The following is a 27,661-nucleotide window of genomic DNA, read 5'->3' as shown; positions in this document are numbered from 1 at the left end:
AGCAACAACTTTTGCGAACTTGCGGCAAGAGTTGAATCTTCTCTGTGAGTGTGAGTGTGTGTGTGTGAGAGTGTTACGAGTGTGTGTGAGATCTCTGGCATACGAACCGTACGAACTGCGAGTAACAATAATAATTCGCATCGCGAACGTGGTCACCTTCAGCAAACCAAACAAAACCAAACAAGCAGCCTGTCAGCCAAAGTCAGTCGTAGTCGTATCCGTAGTCGCTGACAGTGCAGAGGCGCCACAGTTCTTACAGGTGTGTGTGTCTGTGTGTGTGTGTGAGGTGCATGCAACCGCTCAAAGAGAGAGCGAGCGTGTTGCATTCATTCTTACTGCAGTTGTGTGTGCCTCCAAAAATTGATTTGCGGAAACTCGGAAACACGAAACTCGAAATGCGCGTGCGTGCAATCAAAATTTAATTAAATTAATTGAAACAACCCCAAATGGATAACATATTCATATTCAAAACGCCATTGTCAATCAAAAATGCTGGCAAATCGCTAATTAGCATTTAAAGCGCAATTAGCACGAGTCTCAAAAAACCGAAAAAGCAAAAAAGAAAAGAAAAATATACAATCAAAAGAACATCTTTAGAAACTGCAATGCTAACAATCATAATGTGACAAAAATATAACAAGAAATATAGATGAATATGAAAAGAAAATGAAAAAATGAAATGAAAGGAAAACTGCAACAATTAAATGACATTTTACGATGCTTATTTGAATGCTCGCTCGCTGCGTTCGCTATTTATGTTTGAAACAACAACAAAAAGAAACGGGAAAAAAATGAAAATAAAATTGGAAAATTGTGCTGGTTTTTTGTGTGTGCGTTTGCGTTAGAAAACGTCGTGCTGACATCGCCATCGCCAACGCCAATGAAATCGACATCGATGTCGACGCTGTGTGTGAACGTGGAAAACAGAACTCAAAAATAGAAAATAGAATATTATTAGAGACGTGTTTCTGTTTCGTTGGAGCATCAGCAGCAGCAGCGGCAGTAAAAATGCTGTAATAGTCCACGAGGCCACAGACAAAGCTAAAGATACAAAGATACACAGATACACATGTATCTTTCATCGAGTCACTGTAAATGCAGTGCTAAAAAGGGGGAGGCAGAGAGGAAAGGGGCTCTGCCTGAGGTCCATCTTTATTTCAAGAATATTTTTCTTTTTTTCATATTTCATTTGTGCGTTCCTATTCCAATTCTTATTTTTATTATTTATTTGTGAGATATTCACAAAAACTATTATACTTTGCTTCTCCTCTTCTTCTTCTTATTGTCTTTGCCTGTTTGTCGTTCTTCTTGTTGTTCTTTTGGACAGAGAGTGGCAGAAATATATCTCTGTATATGTGTGTGGTTGCCAGTGTGTGTAATTGTGTGTGTGATTTGTGTCCAAGTTACAGTCGCGTACGTCAAAAGTTGTCACTGCTTTCCAATTAAGATTAAGTCCTTTCGACTTAACGCTAAGCTTTTTATCCCTCAAAAAAATTGACTCACAATTTTTTGGCTAATTTGCTGTTGCTCGTAGCTAGGGAAACATTCATCAGCGTTGCTGTTGTTTTTTCTTCTTTTTTTTCTTGACAGACTGCCAAATTCATTATTTTATCCAAGCAAATTAAATTGCCGTTGTGCGTTTTTTATGGAAGCCATAAACAAAATGCCAGATCCCGAGACATGGCAAATATGCACATTTATTAATAGCAAAATTTCAAAGCAAAAACAATGCATATATTAAATTCATTGAGGAAATTGTTAAATAATCATTTTCGCTGAAATAAAGTCGATAAATTCAATTTGTGTTAATTCTAGGGTGACCATTTATTTTTAGTTTTCTTTCTTTTGGCAAAAAAGTTTAGCATATTTTAGGGCACTAAACAGAATTAGCTACTTGCTTAAAAGAAAACAAACTCATAAATTAAATCCATGGCTATAAATATAGTCGATAAACTCAATTAGTATTATTTAGAGGGTGACCATTTCTTTTACAGTTTTGTTTTACATAAAAGTTTTTCATATCTTAGGGAACTAAACAGAATAAGGAGAAAACAAACTTATAAAAGAAGTCCAAGACTATAAATTTCGACGATACACTCAATTTGTGTTAATTCTAGGGTGACCATTTCTTTCTCCGTTTTACTTTGCATTAAAAGTTTTGCATATCTTAGGGCAGTAAATAGAATTAGCTACTTGCTTAAGGAAAAACAAACTTATAAATTTACTTAAATTGTCGCAAGTCCATTTCAATTTGTCTTGCACGATTTGCATTTGAGATTTTTGCAGTTTTACTGCGCCTCATTTGCATTTGAATGCAGCATGCACTTTATTGCTGGACGCCACTGTCGTGCGCTTTACATTACGCTACGCACTGATACACACAAACACACACACAGAGAGAGAGGCAGGCACATATTTATTCAGCTGCTTAGGATGTGAAACCGTAGAATGATGAAAAACGAAAAGCGAAACGCGTGATCATTGCGTAAAGTGTTTCATTTTTGGTTTTTCCTTTTGGCCTAACGCCACTGCGGCTGCGGCAGCCACCAGGCGGCAGCCAGGCAGCAGCCACTAGGCAGCAGCAGCCACCGAGTTCTGCGCCGTGTTGTTCAGTTCAGTTCGTTTATGGTGCGCTTACAAAACGCCGGTTGGCCGTAACGGCCGCGCAAGAAAACGTGGCCGGATACGGATGCGGGTCTACTTTGCCGCTTTCAACGCTCGTTGCTCGTCGCTCGTTGCTCGACAAAGAAAATGCATCACCCAAAAAAACACGCCAAAAAATGTTATAAAGAAATGAAAAGCCACTGAAGCTGCTGCTCCAGTTTTCTTTTCGATAAACTGCACTTGCGTGCGAATATTTTTGCCAACAATAAACGCAAGTCGAGGGCGAGCATGCGGGCGAGGGAGCTGAGGAAGACGCCAGGCGAAGATGGCAAAGTCGTGTCAGATCAAGACCCCAGCGAACTTTGGCAATTTGGCGGCATTATATTTGGATTAAGCAGCGCCAAATTGCAACAGACGGTAAGTGCCAAGTACAATCGAGAAAAAGCGAACACTAACACACACTTATTCACACACTCACATCCACTAAACAAACTCATATGCAAATACACAACAAATGTGGGAGAAGTGGGCAGCAAACTATAAACAAATGAAATATTTAAGCAATTCAACTGAAAACAAAGCCAGAGCAAAAGCAAAAGCAACAGCTGCCAGCTAATAATTAAATTAAACAGAGCTTGCGTTTGCCCCCGAAAAATGCCCGGCAAGCATTAAGCAAAGAGTTTGCAAACAGTTGCAGATACCAGATACTGGGATACAGATACAGATACAGATACAGCTACCAGATACAAATACAAATACAAATGCAAATGCTGATGCTGATGCAAGAGATGCATTCATGAGTTGATACGCTGGGATCGCGGCACGCTGTTTGAAATTGTTGCGCCCCCCAATGCAAATGCAACAATATTTGCACCTGATTTCGATGCATGCCTCGTATGCATATTGTTTCTACATAAAGCTGCGGCCACACGCGTTCGCTCGAACGTTCGTTCACTTCGCTATGGAATCAATGTTCAGCAGAGAAATACTCATGCCTCTGCCCCTCTTTCTCCTACTCTTGCTACACAGCACAGTGGGGAATTTGAACAGTTTTACACTGAAAAAAATACCTATTACTAAAATCGAGAATAATTGTCATAGAACTTTAAGAACAAATTCCTAAAACTAAGAAAAATCGACTTAAAAATTGACTTTTTTAAATAAGACCACTTCAAGAACAACTTAGTCCGAAAAAAATGACAAATTTTTAAAGTAACACCAAAAATTCTAGATTTAGATTACAAAAATATGGAATCCATCAAAATTCATATAAAGTTTCTATCTCCATTTGAGTATTTTCACACATAGTTCAGTTAGGCAATTAGATCAAAATTCGTAGAACTAAGACAAAAATCTTGAGTCTGATTTTTTTTCTAAGATTATATCTATAGTATATATCAATATTTTGGAAAAGTAGGAGCGATTTTCTCAAAAAGATACACATAAAGTGACTGATAGTTCTGAATAAGAAATGATATACTGTATAACATGTTTATAGACACTTCCTGAGATAATGTGTAAATCTTTTTGTTACTTTATACAAAGATTTGTTCCATGTGGGCTTCACGTTCTAAATTTACAAATCCTAAGAAATATATACGCAATATAAAAAAGATGTTAGTATTTAATAGATAGTCAAAACATGAGGAATAAGCACCTTGTAAATATTTTAATGCATTTTATTTTCTTGTGGAAAATATAATAATTTGAAAATGCTCTGCAAAAGCTGGCTTTAACAGCAGATATGTTAAGAATGGACTGTTAACTTAGTTCTATCTATTCCAAATATGTTAAAGGATAAGCATCCAGCTGAAATTGTAATGTTTTACTTATTCTTATAAAAAATATATTATTTAAAAAAAAGACTATGCCTAATGAGCATCAATGAATGAAACTGACTTTAACAGACGATATGTTAGGAATGGACTGTTAAGTAAACATTAATGTTATGTAAATGAATGCAAATATTGATGATGGACTGTTAACTTAATTCTAAAATATCTAGTTAAAATTGGAATGTTTTACTTATTCTTATGAAAAATATATATTATTTTAAAAAAAGACTGCAAAATGAACATTAATGAATGAAACTGACTTTAACAGCCGATATGTTAGGAATTGACTGTTAAGTAAACATTACTATTATGTAAATGAGTGCAAATATTGATGAAGGACTGTTAACTTAATTCTATCTATCCCAAATATGTTAAAAGAAAAGCATTCAGTTGAAATTTTAATGTTTTCCATTTTCTTTTGAAAAATTTATTATTTAAAAAAAGACTCTGCAAAATGAACATCCATAAATGAAACTGACTTGAACTGGACTGTTAAGTAAACATTAATATTATATAAATGAATTGTTTGTTGATTCCCAAAAGCTGACATTAACATACATATGTTAAATGAAGTTAACATTTCTGTTGTGTAACTTAACACTTTGATCTATTCTCAATATGTTAACATCAACATATTTTATAAATTTGCATACTTGTGAAAAATTGCTTAATGCCAAAGAAACAGGTCAAATTCCCCATAGTGTCGAGCAACACGTATACGTAGCGTGTGCATTGTCTTTAAGAGGGGAGGGGCAGCGCAGAGGAACACGCCCACTTTGCATGCTGGCAGCATGAAAAAGTTTTTTTGAAACATTATTTTTTGTGCGCTTTTGTGCCTGCATTTTTTATGCGAATTCTCTCGCACAATTCAAGCGCACACTTTAATGCCAAGCTAAGTACACCTGCCAAGCAACTATGTGTGTGTGTGTGTGTAAAACTTTAATTGGAACATCAAGTGGGCAGCACACACACTCACACACGCACACAAGTAGCAGCTGCTGTTGCTGCATAATATTTTATTAAATTCTGATTAATTTTCAGAGCCATTGGCAAAAAGTGTTGCCTGCTTTTGGGCGCAACGCAAATGCATGCAAATACCTCATAATTTGGCCATTTGAACAGCTGCAGGCCACAGCTGCGTTCAGCTCAATTAAAACGCACAAATTGCGAATCAACGAGCAAACACACACAAACACATACGCATAATGAATACACTCAGACACACTCAAATACACTCACTCACTCGCAGCTAAGCATTTTATTGCACTATTCAAATGGAATGCTGCACACACATTTTTTTTACAAGATTAATTGGTTTTCTTTAATGAAAACAAAGTGCCAAAGATAATAAATATGTAGCATAAGTAGAACTCAGAAGCAGCACATAATTAAAATATATATATTTTACTATTAATTCTCCATCACATTTATTGTTAGTTTAGGGAAAATGTTTAAGTGCTGTGTTAACTACCAACGAAGTAAAGAAAAAGGCACGTGAAAATATATATATTATACTATATGCGTAGCATATGTGAGAAATGAACGCAATCTAGTTGGCATTCAGGAATTTTACGTTGCAGTAAATCAAACAGTCTCTGGGCGCAATCTATTTTAAAACTTCCAGTGCGCCTATTTTGCTCTGACAACACGTATTTTTCTTCCAATTTTTTCCTTCTACTGATGCTGCTGCTGCATGGTTTTCTTTTGAGCTGCATGCAGCATGCAGAACAATATTAGATGGGGAATTACTTGTGTTTGCTGTTGACCCTCCCCAGTTCTGACCGGAGAGAGAGACAGACAGACAGACGGACGGACAGACGGACGGACAGAAATGACGCAAATCTGTATAATACCATTTGCCTCAAAGTTGCTAATTTTATTTGAGGTGACACAGAAGGCGGGAATTTTTTTTTGCCTCATGAAAAACATGAAAAACTGAGATGAGAAATGAGAATTTGAAATGTGAAATATGTGTGTATGTGTGTGTGTGGTGGAAAATATTAGAATAGCAAAACTGAGCATATTTTTCAACATGAATGCGTCTATTTTTAACACAAATAGAAACAACGAAAAAAATCAAAAATACAAAATACAAAAATTTGAACATATATAAATACAATAATATTTCGTCTGGCCAAAAAGTGCTGCTCTCAAATTAGTTTAAGATACATTTTTAAATGTGACAGTAGTGAGTGCCTCCTCCTTAGTCATTGGAATGAACAAGACTGAAAATAGTATTTTGTAATTTGCGTCTGCAACAGCTGCAACAATCACAATCACAATAATAATAATAATAATATCAGAATGAGAATGCTACATTTCATTTCGCTTGATGTGCATTTCTATTAAGTGCAACAGATTTGTGTCACGACAAAAGAAATCTCACATATACAATAATAAATACTATCGAGTATATATATAAAGTGTATCTATATAGAGAATCTAGATCGTATATAGAATAGTGAGAAAGAGAGAGCTGCTGCTTCCAGCGAATATCTATAGATATTTGGAAAGTTTTATATTGAAAAATATATGTGTAGACACATTTATATAGTTTGCTGACATTGAGGCATTCTTGTGTTTGGAATATATAGAAGAATCTGGAATATAAAGCACATATACAGACGTATAGAAAAGAATCTATAAAAAAATATATATCAGCTCATTTGTGATATACATTTTAATTATTCAAGCAAAGGTGTATTAGTTTGTTTTTTTGATGAATTAATTTCACATATTAATTTTGATGTTGTGTTTTAATTAAATTGGATTTGATTTTTGTGAAATATATTGACAATCGCATTATTATGGTTGAATTATAACAAAAAGAAACGCATGAAAGAATCATGAATAACAAATGAGTAAACTTCAATAACAATTAATTGGTTTATAAGCCCAAAGACGTTTACTCACTCACACATGCATCGAGGCTATTGTGAATATGAAATCATAAAAAACAATCAACTCTTGAGGGCATAATAATACATTTTGGCTGGAAAATAATAAGTATGCGTAATAAGGGATTAAGTTGTCAACGGGGATTCATTTCGTTGTTTAACTTGTTGTCGATGACATGAATATTTCAATTTTAAATTTAAATTTTTAAAACACACACGGAAGGAGAGAAAGAGAGAGAGAGAGAGAGGGAGAGACTCACAGTCTCACTCACACTCATTTGCAGAAATTAAGCGGAAGCTGATGGGCCGGAAATGAACCTTTTCGTTAACTGCAGGCGCAGCCATTGACAATCAAATAAAAGCACATTGATATATACATATATTATAGCTGAAGTGTATGTGTGTGTGTGTGTATAAGTAATTCATCATTACCAGCATTGTTTGCATATGGCACAAGTGAATGTTTAACTATTTGTTTAATTAAAGGATTTTCAATTTTCATTTCATTTAATTGCAGAACGAACAACGACGAAACAACTACGATTAACGATTTAATTTAAGCTATTTACATAGTCGTGCAAACACGTATTGGGCAGATTAACGCCACTAAACTGAAGGCAGTTCCGCATTGTTTATCATTTTAGAGTTATTGCCAGACAATAAGAACGAGAGCAGACAAAGCATAAGCAAAAGAAGAAGTGTAGCTAAAATCTGCTTTAAAGCCACTTGTTAAGTCGATAAGCAGCCTAGAGACACTGTACCAAACAGAGAAAGAACTGAGAATAGAAAATCGGTCAGCAACGAAATTTTAAAATATTTTTTATCAACAATAATTTAAAAGTTTTCGAAGACAAACGAGACGAGAGAGAAGGCAAGAGGAGAGAGTGAGTAAGAGCTAATAGGAAAAACAAGTGAGCAAACAAGTAACAGCTAAAGCCAAAGCAAAGCACAAGCTGTGGAGGAGGCTCAACTCAACTTGGAAGACCAAGCCAGCAAACAACACGTACAACAAATTTCCAAAGCAACAACCAACAAACAGAAACAGCAACAACAACAACAACATAATGGCTGGCGTACAACGTAAACTTGTGCACAAGCAATTCAATTCACCCATGGGCCTGTACTCCCAGGAGAACGTAAAGGCCACGCTGAATCGAGAGCTGAAGGCCTTTGGGGCCGACGGGTAAGTCAAATGAAATGATTATACATTTAAATGCATAATTTCATAGAACTGCGTGAAAGTGAAAGATGAAAGGGCACACACACAGTCACACAGTCTACCCTCCAACAATCTGCCCCATAAAAAAGTGTGTCTCAAAGGCAAAAGTCGGCATTAGTTAGCCCTCAATCCTCAGAGCAGAATTCGCAATATATAAATTTTATAATAAAAGAAGCAACGCAGCAACGCAAAAATAAAAAGTGAATCTACGTCTACCTAGATAAAATATCTTGTATCTACTGCGAGCATCGCATCAACTGGCAAAACTGGCAACTGGCAACCTGGCGACTCGCTGCACAGGTGCACATGAAAAGACATTAATGTACATTGGTTGCCTAAGTATATACATTAAAATATATATATATATTTCACAAGTTGTATATGTGTGTGTAAGTGTTTATATAGAGTGCAAAACTGTGCAGCTCATTTTGTGCAGTGCAGCGCAACGGCAACGCCAACAGCAGCAGCAACAGCAGCATCGCCAGCAGCAGCCAACGCTCGCAGCGACAACTGTTGGCGATTTGTAGCTGCAGTTGCTTTCAATTTGTGTCTCTCTCACACACACACACACACAGATAGCACACAATTAAAATCGCTTGACTTTTAATTGTAATTACCAAATGCTACACATAAGTGGAAGCAACCTCGCGGCAACAGTCAGCGCGTATCTTAAAGATGCTTTTGGACTTGAAAATTTATTTGTAGCTGCTGCTGTCGTTTCGCGACGTCAACGGCAACAACATTATCTCTGGCATTGTTGTTAGCAATTGTTGTTTGAATAAACCGGCCTAAACTGCGCCACACTCACACTCACACACTCACATTCGCACACACTTGCCTCAGCAAGATAGACAGAGGAAAACTTTACGTAGCTTTTCAGTTATTCGGTGTCTATGCGTGCGACAAAACGTGTGCAACAGCTAAATACTTGGCCAAGAAAGTAGCTAACAATTTAATTACAAAACGCGACATCATCAGCAGCGCCCAAAGCAAAAACAAAGCAAAAAATACCTCTCGACGCGTTCACGTTCACGTTCGCTTTCGCGTGTGCATACACAATTTAAGCCAGCAGCAGCCAGAGCCACAAAACTTTGGAGCTAGACCAAGAAACTTGCCAACAACAATTTCCAGCGACGCGGACACGCGGCCTTTTCCACAATGTACGTTATTAATGCGAGCTGTGGCTCGCAGCTGTTTCTCTCTGTGTGAGATACTTTTTGCATAGCTTATATAAGTGCTAAACGATTCTCAAAGCGATCGATGAGTCACACGCAGCAAGGTGGCAAAGACAGAGGGGAAACAAAAACTAAACTACTAACAACAACTACAACAATAATGTCAACAAACACAATGCAGGCGCCTAGCCAAAAGTTGTGATGCATCTCTTGACTGGCTGCCATTGTAAATTTCGTGACTCATGTAGACAAAACAAAATTACAGTGGAGCATGGCTAAACGAGAACAACACATAATTAGCTGCTGACATTGCGTTTAGCAAACATCAATTGAGTGAATGAGAAAGAGAGCGAGAGCGAGAGCTTATCTCAGTTATATGAAGTGGGCACTTTTATCTTGTCCCACATGGCGTATGCGCTATGTGGTTATCCGTATTAGCAAGAAAGAAAATCTGTAGAACAATTTATTGTTCAAGTATGCTTTAATAGTAGTTGGTTGGTTGCTAGTAGTAGTACATATACTTGTATGTGTGTGTGAACAAGGGATTAAAATGTCTTAAGCATCATGTCAATAGCAGCATCATGTGAGGTCGCAGCACTTCGCTTAGTTCAGGCAATAGTTGCTCATCTCGGCATAGGTGCACGGCTTGCGGCAACACTCATCGACAACGCCGCGATGCAATCGTCTGGTTGCCAGCACCGAGGAGGCTGCTGGCCCATGGCTGAGGTGCGTCATGGTGTCGTCCAGGTCGAGCTCGTTACCAGGCTGCTGCTCGACGTAGTCAAAGAGATCCACTGCAATGCGGGAAATTTGGAATGTTAATTCGCATTCACGTATGTTTCTTAGTAGATACTACTCACGTGAGCCTCGTTTGTGGACTGGTAGACCAGAGAATTGACCCCTGCAGTAAAGGAAAAGTGTATCCGACAGAGCCGAGCCACAGACTTGAACGGTTGCTGCAGCGTTTACGTTGTTCACCGCCACCGTCAACAGCAGCACAAGCAACAGCGACAGCGACACCACCATCAGCTGTGTTTGTTTGCATTTGTTCATTGTTGTAGTTGTTGGTTGTAGTTGTTGGTTGTCGTTGGAGTTGTATGCGAGTACACTCGATGCTGCAGGAATCGCGTTCAGGTGTGGATATTGTGCTTGGTTGGACGATGCCGCAGGATGTGTGTCGAAAGCGTGCCTCAGCAAAGGCTTTTATACCTTGCATCTAGTCAATGGCGCACGCTTGTCACTGCCGATTAAATTTGCTCAAGTGTTGTGACAGCTCCTATTCGATCAGTGTGGGTGGCAGGCGATTTCTACGAGTAGGTAACACAATTTCTCCAGTGACCGATTTGCATTAGTCTCAAGGCCAAGTTGCCAAGTTTGTACTAAATATACAACTTATATAATTAAAGTGTGCACGTGTCCGACACTTCCATAATATTCCACTGGGTAAACCAATTCCCAAAAGTAGCAACAAAAAAAATTTTAAATTTGTTTAAAAAAAAATTCAAAAAAGTTATTTATCTTCGACCGTGACAGGACTCGAACCTGCAATCTTCGGATCCGAAGTCCGACGCCTTATCCATTAGGCCACACGGTCTTGTTGAAGTGACTCGTTCATATGTGCACTTGAGTTGTCGCAAGCGCGGGAAAATGAACTATTTTTAGCTCCGCACTGCTTGCGTAGCAGTCAAACGACAAGCAGTGCAAGCGTGTGAAGCAGTTGAGATGCGACACTCAAACTGTAGTGGCTCTGAAACTGTAATGACAGCAGCACTTGATTTCTATTTATAAAGATTGACATAAATATTTTTACTTTTTACTTATACTTATTATTGGCAAACACATATACAAAGCTTCTACTTATAGCGACGCTAGCTATTTGACGTGTACAAATACCAGCTGGATGCTGTTTATGTTTAGAATCTATATGTATTTTTTAGTGGAATTTGGCGATACTTTTATTTTGCTTATCTTGGGGTCTTTTGGGGTTAGCTTATCTGCCAAATATGTACTATGTACTTTAACTTGTTTGTAAATATTTGGTCTTGTTATGTACACTTTTAGGATCGAAATCGACGAGCAAATCACAAAACCATTGAACTTGGCTAACTCGGCTGTTCTACGTGCCGTTGAGGAGGAGGAACAACAAGTCAAATGCGGTAGGTGCAACTTTCCAGCATTCCACCAAACCTTTTTTGTATATGTACATATGTAAGTGTGTGTGTAAGTGTCTCTCACAAAGATACACAGTGTAAAGCATTCAACAAAACCACAAAACAACGTGCTCCAGTCAAGTGTCTTGCTGTTAAGATAGCTGCAAATGAATTTTAATTGCTTTAATTGAACACGACCCTTGACCCTTAAACTTTGAGCAGGCGACTTTCAGCCACTGTCCAGACAAAGTCGCAGCCGTCGTCGTGGTGATGCAGTTGAACAATCGCCACATCATGCACTGCATCAGAATCTGCTGGATCAGATCAAGACACAGTATCTGAGTCATCAGCACGATGTGACCATCGATCGGGACACTGTGTTGCGCATCAATCGCATGTCCACGCGTCGTCATCTGCTCAAGCGCGATCACAGCTGGCCGCCAGTTGAGCCAGAGTCGCCGTTGGAACACGGATCAGAACTGGCTATAATTCAGGGTAGTATAACGCCTTCGCCGACGCACAGCATCGAAGCGTTGCGTGAGAAGTTCAACAGTCCCACCAGGATTGTGGAGCTGTCGCCGCGCGAGGTGAGAAACCAACGACAGCAGCTGGAGGGGAAGAGCTGTAAAAGCAGCAGCAACTTAATAAAGCCTAAGAGTGAGACCTCTTTGCTGGAGCAGGAGCAGCCGCAGACACCTCAATTGAAAGGTTTCTCGGCACCCGAAACCAAGGCAGCGGATGCAGACATTGGTTTGGTGGCACCCAAATGCGAATACTACGAGCAGCTGACCCAACAGCGTCCCAGCACACCCAGCACCTTGAAGCCCAACACAGCACCGTATCGTCCCAGACTGAAGCGTCAATCGTATTCGTTGGATCGGGGAAGAGCACGGAAACGAGCTGTTGCCTTGAGCGGAGCTGCAGCCACAGAGCTGCCACCGCCCAAGCCACGTAATGGAGGAGGAGGAGGAGCAACAACAGCCAGCGCCCCAAGCACTCCGCGCGTGCAGCGACGCAGCATCAAACTAGCCACCGAGCTGCGCATCTGCTACGACGGCGACAGCGAGGAGGAGCAACAGCCCAAGGCCACTGCCAGCTATGACATCGATTTGGAGACATTGCCGCTGCCAGCGTTGCCATCAACAAGCCGCGGAAAAGCAGCCACAGCTGCAACAGCAACAGCAACCAGCTTGCCAAGAAAGGTCTCTGCGGTAATTGACAGCCTGGCACTTAAGCAGCAGCAGCAGCTGGCTCTCGCACTGGCCACCGCAAGTGCTCCACGGCAACTTAGCGATGTTGGGCATCGCATACCAGTTGCAGTTGCAGTCAGCGCTGAGCCAGCGACGGCGGCAGCTCATTCCGGGCAACTCGAGGCGCGAGTGCAGCAAATGTACGACGACGCCTGCAGTTATTTGCAGCAGGATCAGCATCAGCAGGATATAACAAGCAACATGACGCCATCGCCAGCTAACCAGGATGAGCCACCAGCCACCTATGTGAGCGCCACGAGCGGCATCAAGCTACAGCGCCAAGAGAGCATAAGAAAGCCAGCGGCAATTCCCACGCCACCGCCTTTGCCACCGCCTCCAATGCGTGCCAAGCGCAGCGAGGAGCAGAAGGCACGTCGCCAGGGCGTCGTCTACAGCGACAGCTCAACTCAGGCCCAGCAGCATGAGGCACATCTGGAGATTGCCCAGCTGGAGGCCAAGTATGCACACATACAGCAGTCCATCACTGAGCATCTGCGTCAGATTGATGCGTACATGGAGAATGCCAAGACTGCGCTGCAACGCAGTGTTCAAGCCACGCCTACACCTAGCACACCGCCCCCAGAGCCACCCAAGACACCCATCCAACCGCTGGCCGAACCCTGGGATATGTTCGCCTCACGTCAATCGCCAATACTCGCCACGGAGAATCCTTTGCAGGCCATACTCAGACAAATCTATTGCCGAGCCGCGGGCATTCAACTGCAGCCGTCCAAGGAGCAGACGCCCATCGAGACAGCCGAGACGGTGGCACTGCCCGAGGAGAACGTGCCGATTGTGGAGCGTGCTCTCGAGGACCTGCACAAGATTGCCTTGGCTCTGGACAGCGATGAGCAGGCGTTGCATGTGCTGCAATTGGAGCACAAGACAACGCCAACAGCGGTCCAAGCAGAGCACGTAATCATTGTAGAGGAGGAGCAAGAGCCAGAAGAGGAGGACGAGGAGGATGTGGCAGACAAGGATTGCAGCTTGGACTACAGACATGTGTCCGACGTAATTGCCAACTATGAGCAGCTGTCGGCGGCGAGTGAAATTGCCACGAAACAACATGAAACACAGCTGTCGACGGGCAAGGAAAGAACTGTCAAGGATGAGGCCAGAAATCAATTTAGGAAATTAGCTGAAGCGGTGGAGGAGCAGGCTAGAAAAGAGCGGGAGGCTAAGGAATGGGTGCAGAAGAAAATGGTGCGAAAGCAGCAGTGGGAAGAGAAGGTAAAGGAGCTCAAGGAGAAAGAGGAGGAGGAAAAAGAGCAACAGTTGAAGAGGGAAAAAGAGCTGAGAGAGCAGGAACGGAAAGAGAAGGAGCAGCAAGAGCAAGCGAAGAAGGAGAAAGAGCTGAAGGAACAAGAGCAGCGGACAATAGAACAGCTGGTAAAGAAGGAGCAGCAGCTGAAGGAAAAAGAACTGAAGCAGCAGGAGCTAAAGAAGCTAGTGGAGTTGATGGAGAGACAGCTGAAGGAGCAGCAACAAAAGGAAGAGCAGGTGAAAGAGCAGCAACTAAAAGAGGAGCAGCAGGTGAAGGAACAGCAGCTAAGGGAACAACAGTTGAAGGAACAACAGCTAAAGGAAGAACAGCTGAGGGAGCAACAACTGAGGGTGCAGCAATTGAAACAAGAAGAGTTGAAGGAACAACAGCTAAAGGAGCAGAAACTGAAGGAGGAACAACAGTTAAGAGAGCAACAGACCAAGGAAAAGGAACCACAGCAGGATGCAGTAGAGACTTCCAGCTGTTCACATGAGACAACAGCAATGCATGAGGTGTCCAATGGCTCTTGGTGCTCTGTATGTAACGAGTGCCGCGACTCGCCACATGGTTGGGGCAAGTTAACGAAAGCAGATCAGTGGCGCTTCGATAATCTAAAAAACGAATCGCTTCCCAACTACAAATCGACTTATGAGGTACGCAGTCCTTATGTGTCCCGTCAAATATCCTGGGAGGAAACACAGCAAGCACAACCAGAGCAACAGCCAGAACAGCAACCAAAGCAACAATTGCAACGTCAGCGCAGCGAGATTGAAATTATTACCACGCCAGCGCCAATCACAGCCAGCTTAGCTCCCGACACCAGAGAGTGGCAGCTGAGTCGCTCGCCAAGTCCTTCGCCACTGCGCAAATATCCTGCGCCTTTGATTGACACCGCGCAACGTTGCAGCTCGCCATTTGGCCTCAATCCAGTTCAAAGCAGAGCTCTAACTCCCACTCTAACTCCGATTCCTCTAGAAGCCAAGTACACGCATGTGCCGCAGTTGGAAGGCCACAACATTGGGTTGCTGGTGCGCACAGCCACCGAACCGCTTCAGCTAAGCATGTCCGCCTCATCTTCCATGCTGGCAGCAACGCCTCCTGCCACGCCCCGTTGCAATTCGCAACCACCGCCCTTTGAGTTCCTCATGCAACACGGTCTCGGGCCACAGAACGACTTCAAATCGATTGCAGCCGATCACAGCGAGGAGCAGACACAATCCACACGCGATTTCAGCATCAATCGATCTTTCGATAATGTTTCGCCTCGTCCTTATATTGGCATTGAAGGTGCGTGCAAATCCATGTGCTCCCCCTGTGATGATCCCTCTGCAAGATTGTGTGCTCCAAGGTGTTATTGTTTATTTCCTTTATATGTAATACAATGCCAAGAAATTATGTGCCATAATATTGCCAAAGCGTTCTTCTAATACTCTGATAGTATTTCAATGACTAACTAAAAGTTATGATATTAATTTCACTGTTGTTGAACGGATATTTAGACTCTTAGAATCATGTTAAACAAAAAAGAAAGGGAACCAAAACACAGAGAGAAAAAATCTAGATTGAAAAATCTTGATTGAAGATTTTATTCTTAATTCAAGCACTTTTTACTTTCTGTGTAGAATAAAAATTTAAAAAATTTGTTCTTTAAAATTACGCTTATAAAATATATAAGGTTGATCTTAATTTAATCCTAATTGATCATTAAATATCGGGGCAAGCAAAGTTATATAAAAATATATTTAATAACTTTTAAAATCTGAGAAATTAACATCGAAATTTTACTCTATAAATTTCTAGAAAATATCAGATATTTATGTTCGGCATTTATGTCTAAACAAATCCGAATTTATGAATGATTAAAATGATTAAAAATTCACATAGTAATCTTTAATTAAATCAAAATTCATGGCCAAAAATTATGAGAATATAATGATTCAAAATATTTGATAATCCGTAACACTCAGTCGCAATGGCTTGTGAAAATGAATCAATGTACATTAATTATGTCGCATATTATATATAAAACAGATCGTTGATATTGACATGGGAAATGAGGGAAATGCGAACAAAATTGCATGAAAAATGACAAATTGTAAAGATATCGCCAGGTGGCTACAAGGAAACAAAGCAAGTTCACAGAACCAACAAATATATAGAACGTACTATACAAGAATATATATATACATATATGTATTAGTGTAGAGCACAAGGCATCCGTGTGCGTCAGACATATCGAATGCACAAGGTTTCCACCCGATTATAAGTTGGCTGCAAGTATAATATATCCATTTGGTAATTAAACTTAATTGCTTACATATCTACCTAGGATCGAGCATAATAATTATCCGTCTTGTTTAGATATATACGAAATCGTGTATTGCAAATCTCATCCTTGGCAGACAAAATACAACATTTGTTGTGTGCTTAACAAGCGTTTAGTTAGACAATTTGTTTGTACTAACATATAATTTATGCAAGTACTTCTCGCTACATTGTGTCAGTATATGTATATATATATGTATATATATATATATATGCTATACTTATGATATTTTTACAAGATTGCTAATAATTTTAATGAGGCAACATTTTGTCATACACCTGTGCGAATACGTTTAAAAACAGATTTGTTTTGTCTCTGCTTGTGCGACAGCCATTTAAATTTAGCCACTCTTTAGTCAGTCCCATCCCCAAAATACCATATACTATGTATGTAGTCTATAGAATACTGTTTGGTTCGTTCGATGATAAATGGGAAACTACGCCCACTTGATTTGCCGATCTGTGATTTTTGCCTGGGCAGACTGAACAACTGAAACAACTGAAACTGAACTGAAATATTAACCATTATGGCAAGTACCGACTGCAAAGATCTATAATTTGGGGCAATATTGCTAAGCGATTTATATAATGCAAAAAGCAGAGCGTCTGCAAAAATCATAAAAGATATATTGTACGTACAGATCTGTAGCTATAACCGAAGCTATCTATATGCGATATATGTTTAGATATATGCATATATATATATATATTTATCGCACTCATGTTTGTTCGACACGGTGGCTCACCCTTGGATCGTGCAGCATTTCAAGGTGCGGCACAAATCAAATCAAGAAATACAAAAAAAATGAGAAAACCCAAAAAAATCGAAGGTGTAAACAATGCAGAAGTCTGCCTCTTAACTGCGACGCCGACTGCGACTGCGACTGCGATGATGTCTGCTCTCAGATCAAGCATCATTAACAGCAATTTAAATTTGTTTTTGTTTTTTTTTTTTTTTTGGTTGTTCGCATAGTATTTAGCGCGCATTGCGATTTTCACGATTTTCACCATCACAAGTAATTTTCTTCTTTGCGAATATCACACACAGAGAGCAGGCAAAAAAGAATCTGTGATAGATATCTAGCCACCAGATATACACTCATCGCTGTACACATATATGCCACACACACATTCACAGCTTTTGTACCCACACCGATGCGGATTAGCTTTTCGTATCGGTCGAATTTCCTCAGCATTTCGCTGGCTTTTCACTTAGTAGCATACATCGAAGGCAAAAACATATCGCGCGGCCAACGCGAACGAAGAAACGAAATTCGAAATTAGAAATAGAAATAGATATTTAATTGCGACATAATAATAATTGATACAACCAAATTTATTTTCCACCAATCAATATCAAAATTTTCGACAAACAAAAAAACCAAAAAAAAGTATATATAAATATAAATAACCGTAACGAAACGTGCGCCAGGCGAAAAGGAAATTCTAAATTTTTTTTCTGCTGCCAACAAATTTATAATTCACATCTCAATTTGAGCGCAAAGCGAAAAATCAGTTTTGTGGTGTTCCAACACGAATTTTGATCAGCCTTCAATAATTGAGCGTATCAATTAATTAAATTCGCCATTACATAACGACGACACCTCCTCCCCCGAGTATCATCCCCAACAACAACGAATCTCATCATTGGAATTGTGTGTGAAGAATTCACAAATACAAACAGAAACATTCAGATTTAAAATTGAGAACAACATCCCACGCACTCGCTGAGATTTAATGCGCGAAAAGCAAAAAAACAAAATAATAAAAACATATTAAGAATAAGAAATATCATTTTTATTTTTACGCGGCGCTCGATCATAAATAAAACGCTGCCAGCAAAGAATATTTATACACTGAAATAAACGCGAATTGCTGCAAAGAAAAGCAAAAAGCTAAGAGAAAAGTAAAGAAAAGAAAAGAATAACAACAGCAAGATGGGCGCACAGTGGAATATCATTAACAAGAACTACAAGAATCTGGAGGGTAAACACTTAATATATATAGTACATATAAAACACATATTTTTCTGCAGCACAATCCCAAGGCCAACATTAACAGCTGCTGCTGCAACTGTTGCAGCTGCAATTTCATTCATCATGCTCAGCTGACAGCAGCAGCAACAGCAACAGCAGCAACAGCAATGGGCAACATGTTGCACCCACATGACATGCATCTTCTTTGCCATTTCTTCTCTCGCTTTTTTTCGCTTTTTGCTGTACGTATGAGCAATGTCTCAATGCTGTCATCGTGGCTGTTGCTGCAAATTCCTTTGCTGAATCGGCCGAGCTAAATTTAGATACAATGACAGCACAGTATCGTGGGGATATGATTTGCAACAAGAGAGTTTCGCACTATTTTTCTCGTCATTCGCTAATAAAAAGCGAGCAGCTTGTTCAATATAGTACACACTTTTAATTGGCTTAAATCATTTTCGAATTGTTGCTGAAACTCTTCCTGTCTCTCTCTACCTACCTCTACTTACCTCTCTCTCTGTCTCTCTCTCTCCGTTTGTTCTCTCTCTGTGTGCATCAAGGCTAAAAGACGCCCACGTCTATGCGCGTGTTGGCCGCAATTGTTGAATGTATCTACACACACACTCACACACATACTATGTATATAGTATATTCACCCACAATTATGAATGCATTCTCTAATCTCTTCCCCTCTCTTTCATGCAGGTTACAAACGCGTCGCTTGGCCACCAGCCTCTGAGGAGCGCATTGTGCGTGAGTTCACGCCTCAGCCTCAGCAGAGTCCGGCGCCAGGCAGCGGTGGCTATTATCAGCAACAACATCAGCAGCAACCAGCAGCATCAGCAGCAGCAGCGGCGCCGTCCGCTAGCAGCCTGAATGCTGCACCAGCTCAGGTAATTTGTGACCACCAATGCAACCAGCTAAGTCAGTGCTCAACTCTGTTTTACTTTTTGTATATATCAAAGTCACTTTTGTAAATATTTATACTATCAACTATGTGTGTGTTTTGTAAATATAATTGTAACTATAACTGCAACTGTCATTGGGTTAACTGGTGAGCCACACACACACACATACACCTACATCTACTGCATACATATGTACATACAACCTCACACATACCTAACACAACTTGCAGGGTCCCATTTATAACAACGTTCAACCACGAACCCAGCAACAACAGCCACAACAATACCAGCAACCACAATATCAGCAACAACAACAATACTACCAGCAACCACAACAACCTGCACAAAATGTTTATGGTCCCAACACTAACTATGCATCAAATGGTTATGCGCCAGCAGCAGCAACTGTTGCTGCTCCACAAGATCCTAATAACTATCCACAACAACCCATCCAATACACACAGGCACAGTTCAATAGACAACCATCGAGGGAGCCAGTTGCTGACAACTATGCGCCGTACGCACAGCCACAGCAGCAGCAGCAGCAAGCACCCCAGCAACAGCAGCAACACTATCAGCCAACTTATCCCCAGCAACAGCAGCAGCAACAACCTCCACTTGCCGTGGACAATGTGGGCGGTGGCTGGAAGCACATTGGTGCACCTCAGCCCAAGTCTCACCAGGAGTTCACAGCTGGTGGTGTTGCGCCAACATCTGCTTATCCCTCGTATCAACAACAGCAACAGCCTCAGCAGCAGCAACAATATCAATATCAACCTCAGGTAGCGTTTGGCTAAATGGATTTATCGCCTGGCTTTGGCATTGGCCCAGACGCTAGAACTTTTTTGCTGCTGCTGTCTATCTACACAAAACTTTGTAAATCCCTTTCTAGGCATTCATATACTAATAATTAGTTGTTAAACACGTTTACACGTGGCTGCTTTGCGTGAATATTGCAGATGCAAATTTGAAATGACTCATAATTTTGAAAAACTGAAAAGCTTAAGTAGTTGAATTTCATAATATGCATCAAAGCTATTTCTTTAATAGCTTTTTAATAACAATTTAGTTCATCATCGTAAAATGCTAATTTTAATTTATATTTCTTCTTAACATGAATCATATTTAAATTGAATTGATGATCAATTTTTCATAAGCACAAACTGAAAGTGCCAAAAGAATATTCTTTGTTTGATTCTCATTTATCTTATAGTTGATTTTCGATGATGATTAAGTTTACCTTTCGATTTAAATTTAGTTCGAATATGAACAATGCCAAATTCTTCGAATATTCGCGATTACCATAGTTTACCTTACTCGTAAAATGTAAATTTAGAACCAAATGAATAATGCCAAAACTTTGTTGATCAACAAATGTAAATTTAGATCACAATGCACATTGCCAAGTCCTAAATAAACTGCCAATTCACGTAAACTGCACCTCGTATAAACCTAACCCTTCCCTTAGCTGGCGTACCTTAAAGTAACCAATGCGTAGTACTCATGCTCTATATATACAATCGCTTATATCATTAGTTAGTCGTTTAATTACATTACATTACATTGTAGTTGCCATTAACCATAGCTCTCTCTCTCTCTCTCTCTCTCTTTCTTCTATTCTGCTTTTCTATGCAATTTTCAGCTGTAAACTGCGACACGCTGCTAATGCAAATGCTAATCGATTGATTAAATCACAACCCCCTCCTCGCCCTTGTTCCTGTCTAATCTGTGACTGTTACTTTACTCTTGTCTCTGTTCTCTTCTCTCTTTCTACTCTCAACTTATGACTGTATGTGTTTATCTCTGTTGCACCACCTTCGACCAACACACACACACACACAATCGTGCACTCATAACCACCTGTCTCGCTCTCGTTGGAATGTCCACGACACGCATGTCTTGCACTCTTGCACCTCTACAACCACCTCAACCACCACCACCACCGTCACAACTATTGCTACTACAACAGCAGCAATATCAAGCGCCGTCCAGCGATAACTACCAGCAACAGCAGCCGCAACAGCAGCAGCCACAGCAGCCAGCTCCACAGCACTGGCAGCAACAACATCAGCAGCAGCAACCACCACAACAGTCGCAATATCAGGCTCCATATCAGACGTCTCCTTATCAACAGCAGCAGCCACAGCCACAACAAAACTATGCACAACAAAATGGTGGTGCTAACTATGCTCAACCACAATACAATTCTTATTCGCAGCCTCAGCAACTGCAGCCTCAACTGCAGCAGCAGCAGCAACAATTGCCCTACTCGCAAGATCAGATCGATCAGCAGCAGAGCTACCGTGGCGCCAGTCCTGGCATCATAACGCTGCGTAAGGAGGCTCCCGTCTCACAGAAGCCTGCGCCAGTCTACACTTCGCAGCCTGCCGCCGTCAGCTATCAGGGTAAGCTAGAGATCAACAGTGGAGATCACTTATAGAAAGAGATACTATCAATAGTGGAGATTACTTGTAGATACAGATCATATTAACAGTGGAGATCACTTATAATTAGAGATTCAATAAAAATTGGAGATCACTTATAGATATAGATCCTATCAACAGTGACGATCACTTGTAGATCCTATTAACAGAGGATATCACTTATAGATAGTGATCCTGTCAACAGTTGAGAACACTATGGATAGAAGTATTATCAACAGTAGATATCACTATAAATAGAGAACCTATTAACAGTGGAGATCTTTTCTATATGGAGATCCTATCAACAATGAGGATAATTATAGATAGAGTTCTTATCAACAGTAAATATCACTTATAGATTGAGATCCTATCAACAGTGTCGATCACTTATAGTTAGATATCCTATAGGCAGTGAAGATCACTCATAGATAGAGATCCTATCGATAGTGGAGACCACTTATAGATAGATATCATATCAACAGTGCCCATCAGTTATAGATAGAGATCCTATCAAAAGTAAATATCACCTATAGATAGAGATCCTATCAACAGTGGTGATTACTTGTGAAGATCACTTATTTATAGGTATCCCAAAAGCAGTAAAATTCACTTATAGAGATCCTATCAACAGTGGATATCACTTATAGTTAGAGATCCTATAGGTAGTGAAGATCACTTATATATAACTCACTCTTTGTATTCTAGGAGGCAGCAAATTGCGCGGAGATTTGAAATGGCCACCACCGGAGTACAAGGAGGCCGCTGTGCGCGAGAACGAGGAACGTCGCCTCTTGGCGTTGGGCCCCGTTTGCCGTCCCCGTAGAGTCAATCGTGTAAGTAAATTCCAGAAAGTTATCAACATAGATCGAGCTGAAACTTTAGCAATATAAACTTTAACTCATTACAAACCCAATTTATAATATAAATATAAAAATCTCTTGCAAGATCATATTTAAACTATTTCTATTCTATTCCATTGCAGGACTACACTACCTTCTTTGCCAAGAACCAACTGAACTGCACCTATCCCAGCTACAAGGTGCCACCCGGCACTCAGCACATGTTTGCCTAAGTTCGTAAGAAGGCAGAAACTTAGAAAACAAAAACAAAAATGATAAACAAGCAAATTATTATCAAAACAATCAATGGAACCCACTTCATATAATACTAAAAAACGATCATGTAAATGTTACTAAAACGAAAACTAACGAAACTATATACTATACAAAACTATATATGTATATTGTTATACTAATTTTAAAAGCTACTAACCAAGCAACTATATATACGTATCTATCTATCTATCTTATCTTATCTATCTATCATTATTTATATAATTATGCCAAAACGAAACGAATATCAGGGTACGAAGTATCCCCCATACTTCTGTTATCCGATTGAAGGTCATATATCTGCATAAGATGTATGATGATGGTAAAGAGAAAAGATTATAGTTTATTCTATATGCTACATACGAAATATATTGGAGCATATGCATAAAGAAAGATGACAAAAAAAAAAAAAAACAAATACAAAAGAAACACAATACTTACTCGAAAAGTTTGTGTTATAGTTACGATTAAGTTGATACTAGAAAACGAAACCTAGCAAATGAAAACGGATATGATATGGAAAATGAACACTTTGTTATGATTTATACTTATTTGATATTTGTAAAAACAAAAAACAAAAACGAACTAACATATCTCTATATATTTACTCACAATGTTTTACTCTAACGACCGTGCGAAGCAGTTTCGCTTAGAGATCGCGCCAATTGTGCCCTCGATTCCCGACTATATGGATGGGACTAGTTAAATGTAAATTGAATCGAAAAGATGTAAACACATATGGTCGGGAATCTTGGCAGCATCAGGTGGAATTCTAGGCGTTGCTCTCGCAACGCGTCTCATTGTTAAATTAGTTTGAGTTGCATAATTTGTCTTTATTTTGTTAAATACTATGCATGTATATTCGTATATATGTGCATACATATTATATATTGTTTAAGAGCATATAAAAAAATTTCGATTAACCGCTAAGTAAGTGATATTATATTGAAAATACCAAAACAACATCATTGAGAGCAGATAGATCTAATATGAAAATGATCGTATTGTCAGTTTAAATGTAATTTGTCTCGACGCGAGTTATCCTGAGGACAGCATAATAACGTCCCTCTCCCCGGGGGGATAGTATGAGGATGCCGTTGCCTTTTGTGATTGGAGGGGGCCAATGTTCTGTGCTCGTCCTTGGGAGTCGCCTCGATGACGCCAAAAAACTCTCAGACTCAGACTTACTACCTAAATAAAACAAAACAAATGAAAACAAAGCAAAACAATACCAACATAAAACAAAACAAAACAAAATACTGACCAGCAATGTCAAAACTACACGATATGGATTTACCTTACGTATATATACACAAATTGTTGTATAACTATGAACAATGAATAATGAGAAGTAAATAAATGGCAAGTTTATGAACACTCGCGACGAGAAAAGCGACCATTGTGTTTTCTTTCTAAAACTTTCCGAGTTGGGGATTTGAATTGTTTTGGGTTTTTACAAAGGATTTCACATTGCTCTTTATTTGAAACTTTCGTATTGCATTGCTAAAAAAAGGAATTATTATATTCACAATAATAATCGTAATCGTAATTATAATAGTACATGTTTTGGTTTAATAAATAACTAAACGTAAGGCCAAATCAATGCTCAATATTCAACAAGTTTTCCTTCATCATCTTCATCTTTATCGTTTTCTTCATGGCTTACTTCATTATCATTCATCTTCTCCTCTCCTCATTATTTATGTTTCTGTTTTTGTGGCACTTTTGTGTGTGTTTCATGTTGAGAAATCAAATTTCCACCTATTGACAAATTAAATGCAAATGAATGCGTTACGCTCGGAGTTCGACTAAGGTTAATATTCAAGTTACAGGGTTAAAAATAAAGTTATTTATGTATATAGGAAAATGATAAAAACATTAACTACGTTTAACGCTACCAATTGTTCATATATTTTGTTTTTCTCTCACTATATATTGTTTATCATGTGCACTTGTTGTTATTTGTTGTTCTTGTAAAATATATCTTGCAGCTACAATATTAATAAAAAGAATTTTCATTGTTCTCTGATGGAAAGCACATTTCGCGAGGATTTTACAATTGTCTAGCGTTTAGTGGACAGTTTCACTTCAAATTGCTTCAAACACTTCCTTGAACCTCGCTTGGCAAATATTCATTCATATATATTATATGTATAAATTCAATTCATCACGATAGCATTGAGTAGCAATTGAATGGAGTTTTTGTTTTGGGGATGAATCGCCTACACGCACAACATCAGTAACATTAACAAACAACGACAGTTAAGAGCCCTGTATATATCGAGATGCCGTATTGCTAGAATTAGTTCTGTGTTGGCTCGAGATCCATATTACTGCTGCTGCTGGCACTGGTTGAGGCGGATGTAGTTGCTTTCGGACTTGCCTTTTGTGTCGAACCGCTGGCGAATCTGCTGGAACTGGAGCTGGAGGCGCCGCCTTGTGCCGAACCAGATGCAGCGCCGCCCTCATTATCCTCGACATCATCGTCCTCCTCCTGTATAAGCTTGCGTGCCAATTTTACTGCCTCGAATTCACGGTAATGCGCCTTGCGACGCCGCTCAAATTCACGACGTCGCTCTGCAATAAATATAGTTTATGAATATGTTTAATGGTATTAGGGAGCGATGCTTACGTCGCTCCTCTTCGCTAAGAGGCTGCTCATCGCCGGAAGAACCTTCATCATCAATGCTCTGGGAAGACTGTGAGCTGGCTGCAATGCGCAATCTTAATAAAAAAAAACCAAGGTTTTGTAATAACAATGTAGTCAAGATTCGAATGCTTGATAATTACTTCTCTACCAGAAGCTCAGTGTCCAATTCATCTTTGTTTTCATTGAAGGGTTCTGTATAGTTGTAGGGTGTTTTTGGCTCATCGATTTTCATATGGCCATAATCCTTGTCGGCCGGATGAAACGTTTGCAGCACATTCAGTTCGTCGAACTTGGCACTTTTGCGAAAACTACCAACATGATAGAGATGTAATATTGTTAGTTAGTAGTGTTAATCAAAAAAAGGTCAAAGTTGATTGCGCTTACCTGGCGCCCGACTTGTCGAAGCTGCGTGAAGTCTTTAAAATGCCCTTGCATGGTAACTGTGGACTGGGATTGTTTTGCATCTTGGCTGCTCGGTTTTGATTTGAGACAAGTTAACTGGAATTACATACACAACACTCATTGATTTGCATATTTTAAACATTACGTCAATGATTTAATGATGAGCTATGCGTGATGATGAATCACTGCCGCAGTGGCAACAACAAACAATTAAACCCTAAAGTCTTAAAATTCGCAAACACTCAACTCAATTCGCGGCCACTTACGCCAACGGCACCCGCACCCCTGTCTCTCACGAGTACCACCTGGCTGCGCTGTTATCGTGCCCTTGAGGGGGTCGCATGACCCAACCACCCACTGGGCGCTTGCCACCCACAGGGCTGCTGTTGGTGCTGCTGACTTAGCATGTGGCATTAACAACGCCCTTTTGTTGGCCTTTACTTAACTGCAGATGCAACCATTTTCTCTTTCTCTTTCCCTCTCTTGTGCTGCATATGCAACCCACACAACTTACTTTGATTTTAGCCTTTTATTAATTGTAAAATGCCGCAGCCAAAAATGGAGATTGCAAATTGCAATTGCAGTAATGCAAGCGCGTGCTCTAATCTTTACGTTATTTCCAGTTGTCTGGTGTGCTGCACTTGATTTAACTACGTTTATTATTGTTTAAAACCTTGCGCTGACCGTTCAACCGTATTAGCACATTTAATTTTGATTTTTTTATTTATTATTTGTATTAAGAGTAGAGGTGGAGAAACATCGACGGCACTATCGATGCATCGATGATTGTAAATCATCGATTTTTAATGGCAAATATCGACTGTTTGTTGGAACCAATTAATTTTAATGGAATATTGCATGTTTATTAAATTAAGTTACATGTATATTAAATTTAGTTGTGAATTAATTAAATTGAAACTTTTTTTTGAGTTTTTGCTTGAAGTACAATGCATGTAATACATAGGGTGTGACCAAAGAGTTAATTGTGAAGCTCCACATTTTTGTGACGAAGCGACATACCAAACTACAAAAATTCCGTTAGTTGCAAGCTGGTCACTCTTCATTTAACATTTTGGTATATTTCTAAGCTTGTGTAAAAGCCGCGTAATTTTAAACGTATACTGTGTTAGCATCTGCATTCCACTAAATAGATTTTCTTTGGGAATTTCTTTTGGTAATTTTTTTAAATCATTCATAAAAAAACGAATTTAAATTAAACACTGCGAGTACTTTGTAGTATTATTAGTATCAAAGGTCAGTTATGGTTTCACTGTACTGTTAAGCGCATTAACCCTTGTGTGACGAAATCATTTCACCAGCTCTGCTCTTAAAACCCGTTACGAAAATTGTTTACTATTGTGAAAATATTAGTTAAATATTATATAGTAATCCATAATGTCTGCTACTACATATACATCGGGTATTATCAAATATTATTTCCCTAATCGCCCGCCAGATTAGCTTTTAATCA

At 39.6% G+C, this 27,661-nt stretch overlaps 3 protein-coding genes and 1 non-coding gene across 13 annotated transcripts in view; 1 reads left to right on the top strand and 3 right to left on the bottom strand.

Moving 5' to 3' along the window:
• Positions 1 to 178: 178 nt before the first annotated feature.
• LOC117572306 (uncharacterized) lies at positions 179 to 23,586 on the top strand. 6 transcript variants are annotated; one of them, XM_052005270.1, is made up of 8 exons: positions 179 to 259; positions 8,178 to 8,519; positions 11,792 to 11,886; positions 19,401 to 19,588; positions 19,834 to 20,385; positions 21,573 to 22,008; positions 22,732 to 22,859; positions 23,009 to 23,586. In XM_052005270.1, exons 2-8 carry the CDS (start codon positions 8,401 to 8,403, stop codon positions 23,096 to 23,098), a joined length of 1,608 nt encoding a protein of 535 aa, XP_051861230.1. In that variant the 5' UTR covers positions 179 to 259; positions 8,178 to 8,400; the 3' UTR covers positions 23,099 to 23,586. The 6 variants fall into 6 exon arrangements, with proteins under 6 accessions (XP_051861230.1, XP_034110925.1, XP_051861232.1 ...); XM_034255034.2 differs by lacking the exon at positions 179 to 259 and adding an exon at positions 2,645 to 3,021 and having other exon boundaries at positions 7,854 to 8,519; XM_052005272.1 differs by lacking the exons at positions 179 to 259; positions 19,834 to 20,385 and adding an exon at positions 2,660 to 3,021 and having other exon boundaries at positions 7,854 to 8,519; positions 19,401 to 19,521; positions 21,665 to 22,008.
• On the bottom strand, positions 10,183 to 10,986 carry LOC117572309 (probable insulin-like peptide 5). Its single transcript, XM_034255039.2, has 2 exons — positions 10,591 to 10,986; positions 10,183 to 10,524 (listed from the first exon to the last, which is right to left on the bottom strand). Exons 1-2 carry the CDS (start codon positions 10,781 to 10,783, stop codon positions 10,334 to 10,336), a joined length of 384 nt encoding a protein of 127 aa, XP_034110930.1. The 5' UTR covers positions 10,784 to 10,986; the 3' UTR covers positions 10,183 to 10,333.
• On the bottom strand, positions 11,252 to 11,324 carry Trnar-ucg (transfer RNA arginine (anticodon UCG)). The gene has a single exon. It is a non-coding gene; the product is annotated as a tRNA-Arg (tRNA).
• A 780-nt stretch (positions 23,587 to 24,366) lies between the features above and the next one.
• Positions 24,367 to 27,661, bottom strand: part of LOC117572308 (protein phosphatase inhibitor 2) — a 43,484-nt gene continuing 40,189 nt past the window's right edge. For 3 of the 5 annotated variants that reach the window (XM_052005280.1, XM_052005281.1, XM_052005279.1), the window contains exons 2-5: positions 26,173 to 26,279; positions 25,929 to 26,096; positions 25,771 to 25,862; positions 24,995 to 25,715 (exon numbers count right to left, since the gene is read on the bottom strand). In XM_052005280.1, the coding sequence (XP_051861240.1) occupies positions 25,441 to 25,715; positions 25,771 to 25,862; positions 25,929 to 26,096; positions 26,173 to 26,252 (615 nt within the window). In that variant the 5' untranslated portion in view covers positions 26,253 to 26,279 and the 3' untranslated portion in view covers positions 24,995 to 25,440. Of the gene's footprint in view, positions 24,900 to 24,994; positions 25,716 to 25,770; positions 25,863 to 25,928; positions 26,097 to 26,172; positions 26,287 to 26,704; positions 26,965 to 27,661 lie in introns of those variants that run through there. The other 2 variants (XM_034255038.2, XM_034255037.2) reach the window with 2 other exon arrangements.

The sequence above is a fragment of the Drosophila albomicans genome, chromosome 3 (genome assembly GCF_009650485.2).
Source record: "Drosophila albomicans strain 15112-1751.03 chromosome 3, ASM965048v2, whole genome shotgun sequence".
Classification (NCBI taxonomy): domain Eukaryota; kingdom Metazoa; phylum Arthropoda; class Insecta; order Diptera; family Drosophilidae; genus Drosophila; species Drosophila albomicans.
The sequence above is the reverse complement of the archived record's forward strand: the minus strand, read 5'-3'. Positions and strand labels throughout refer to the sequence as shown.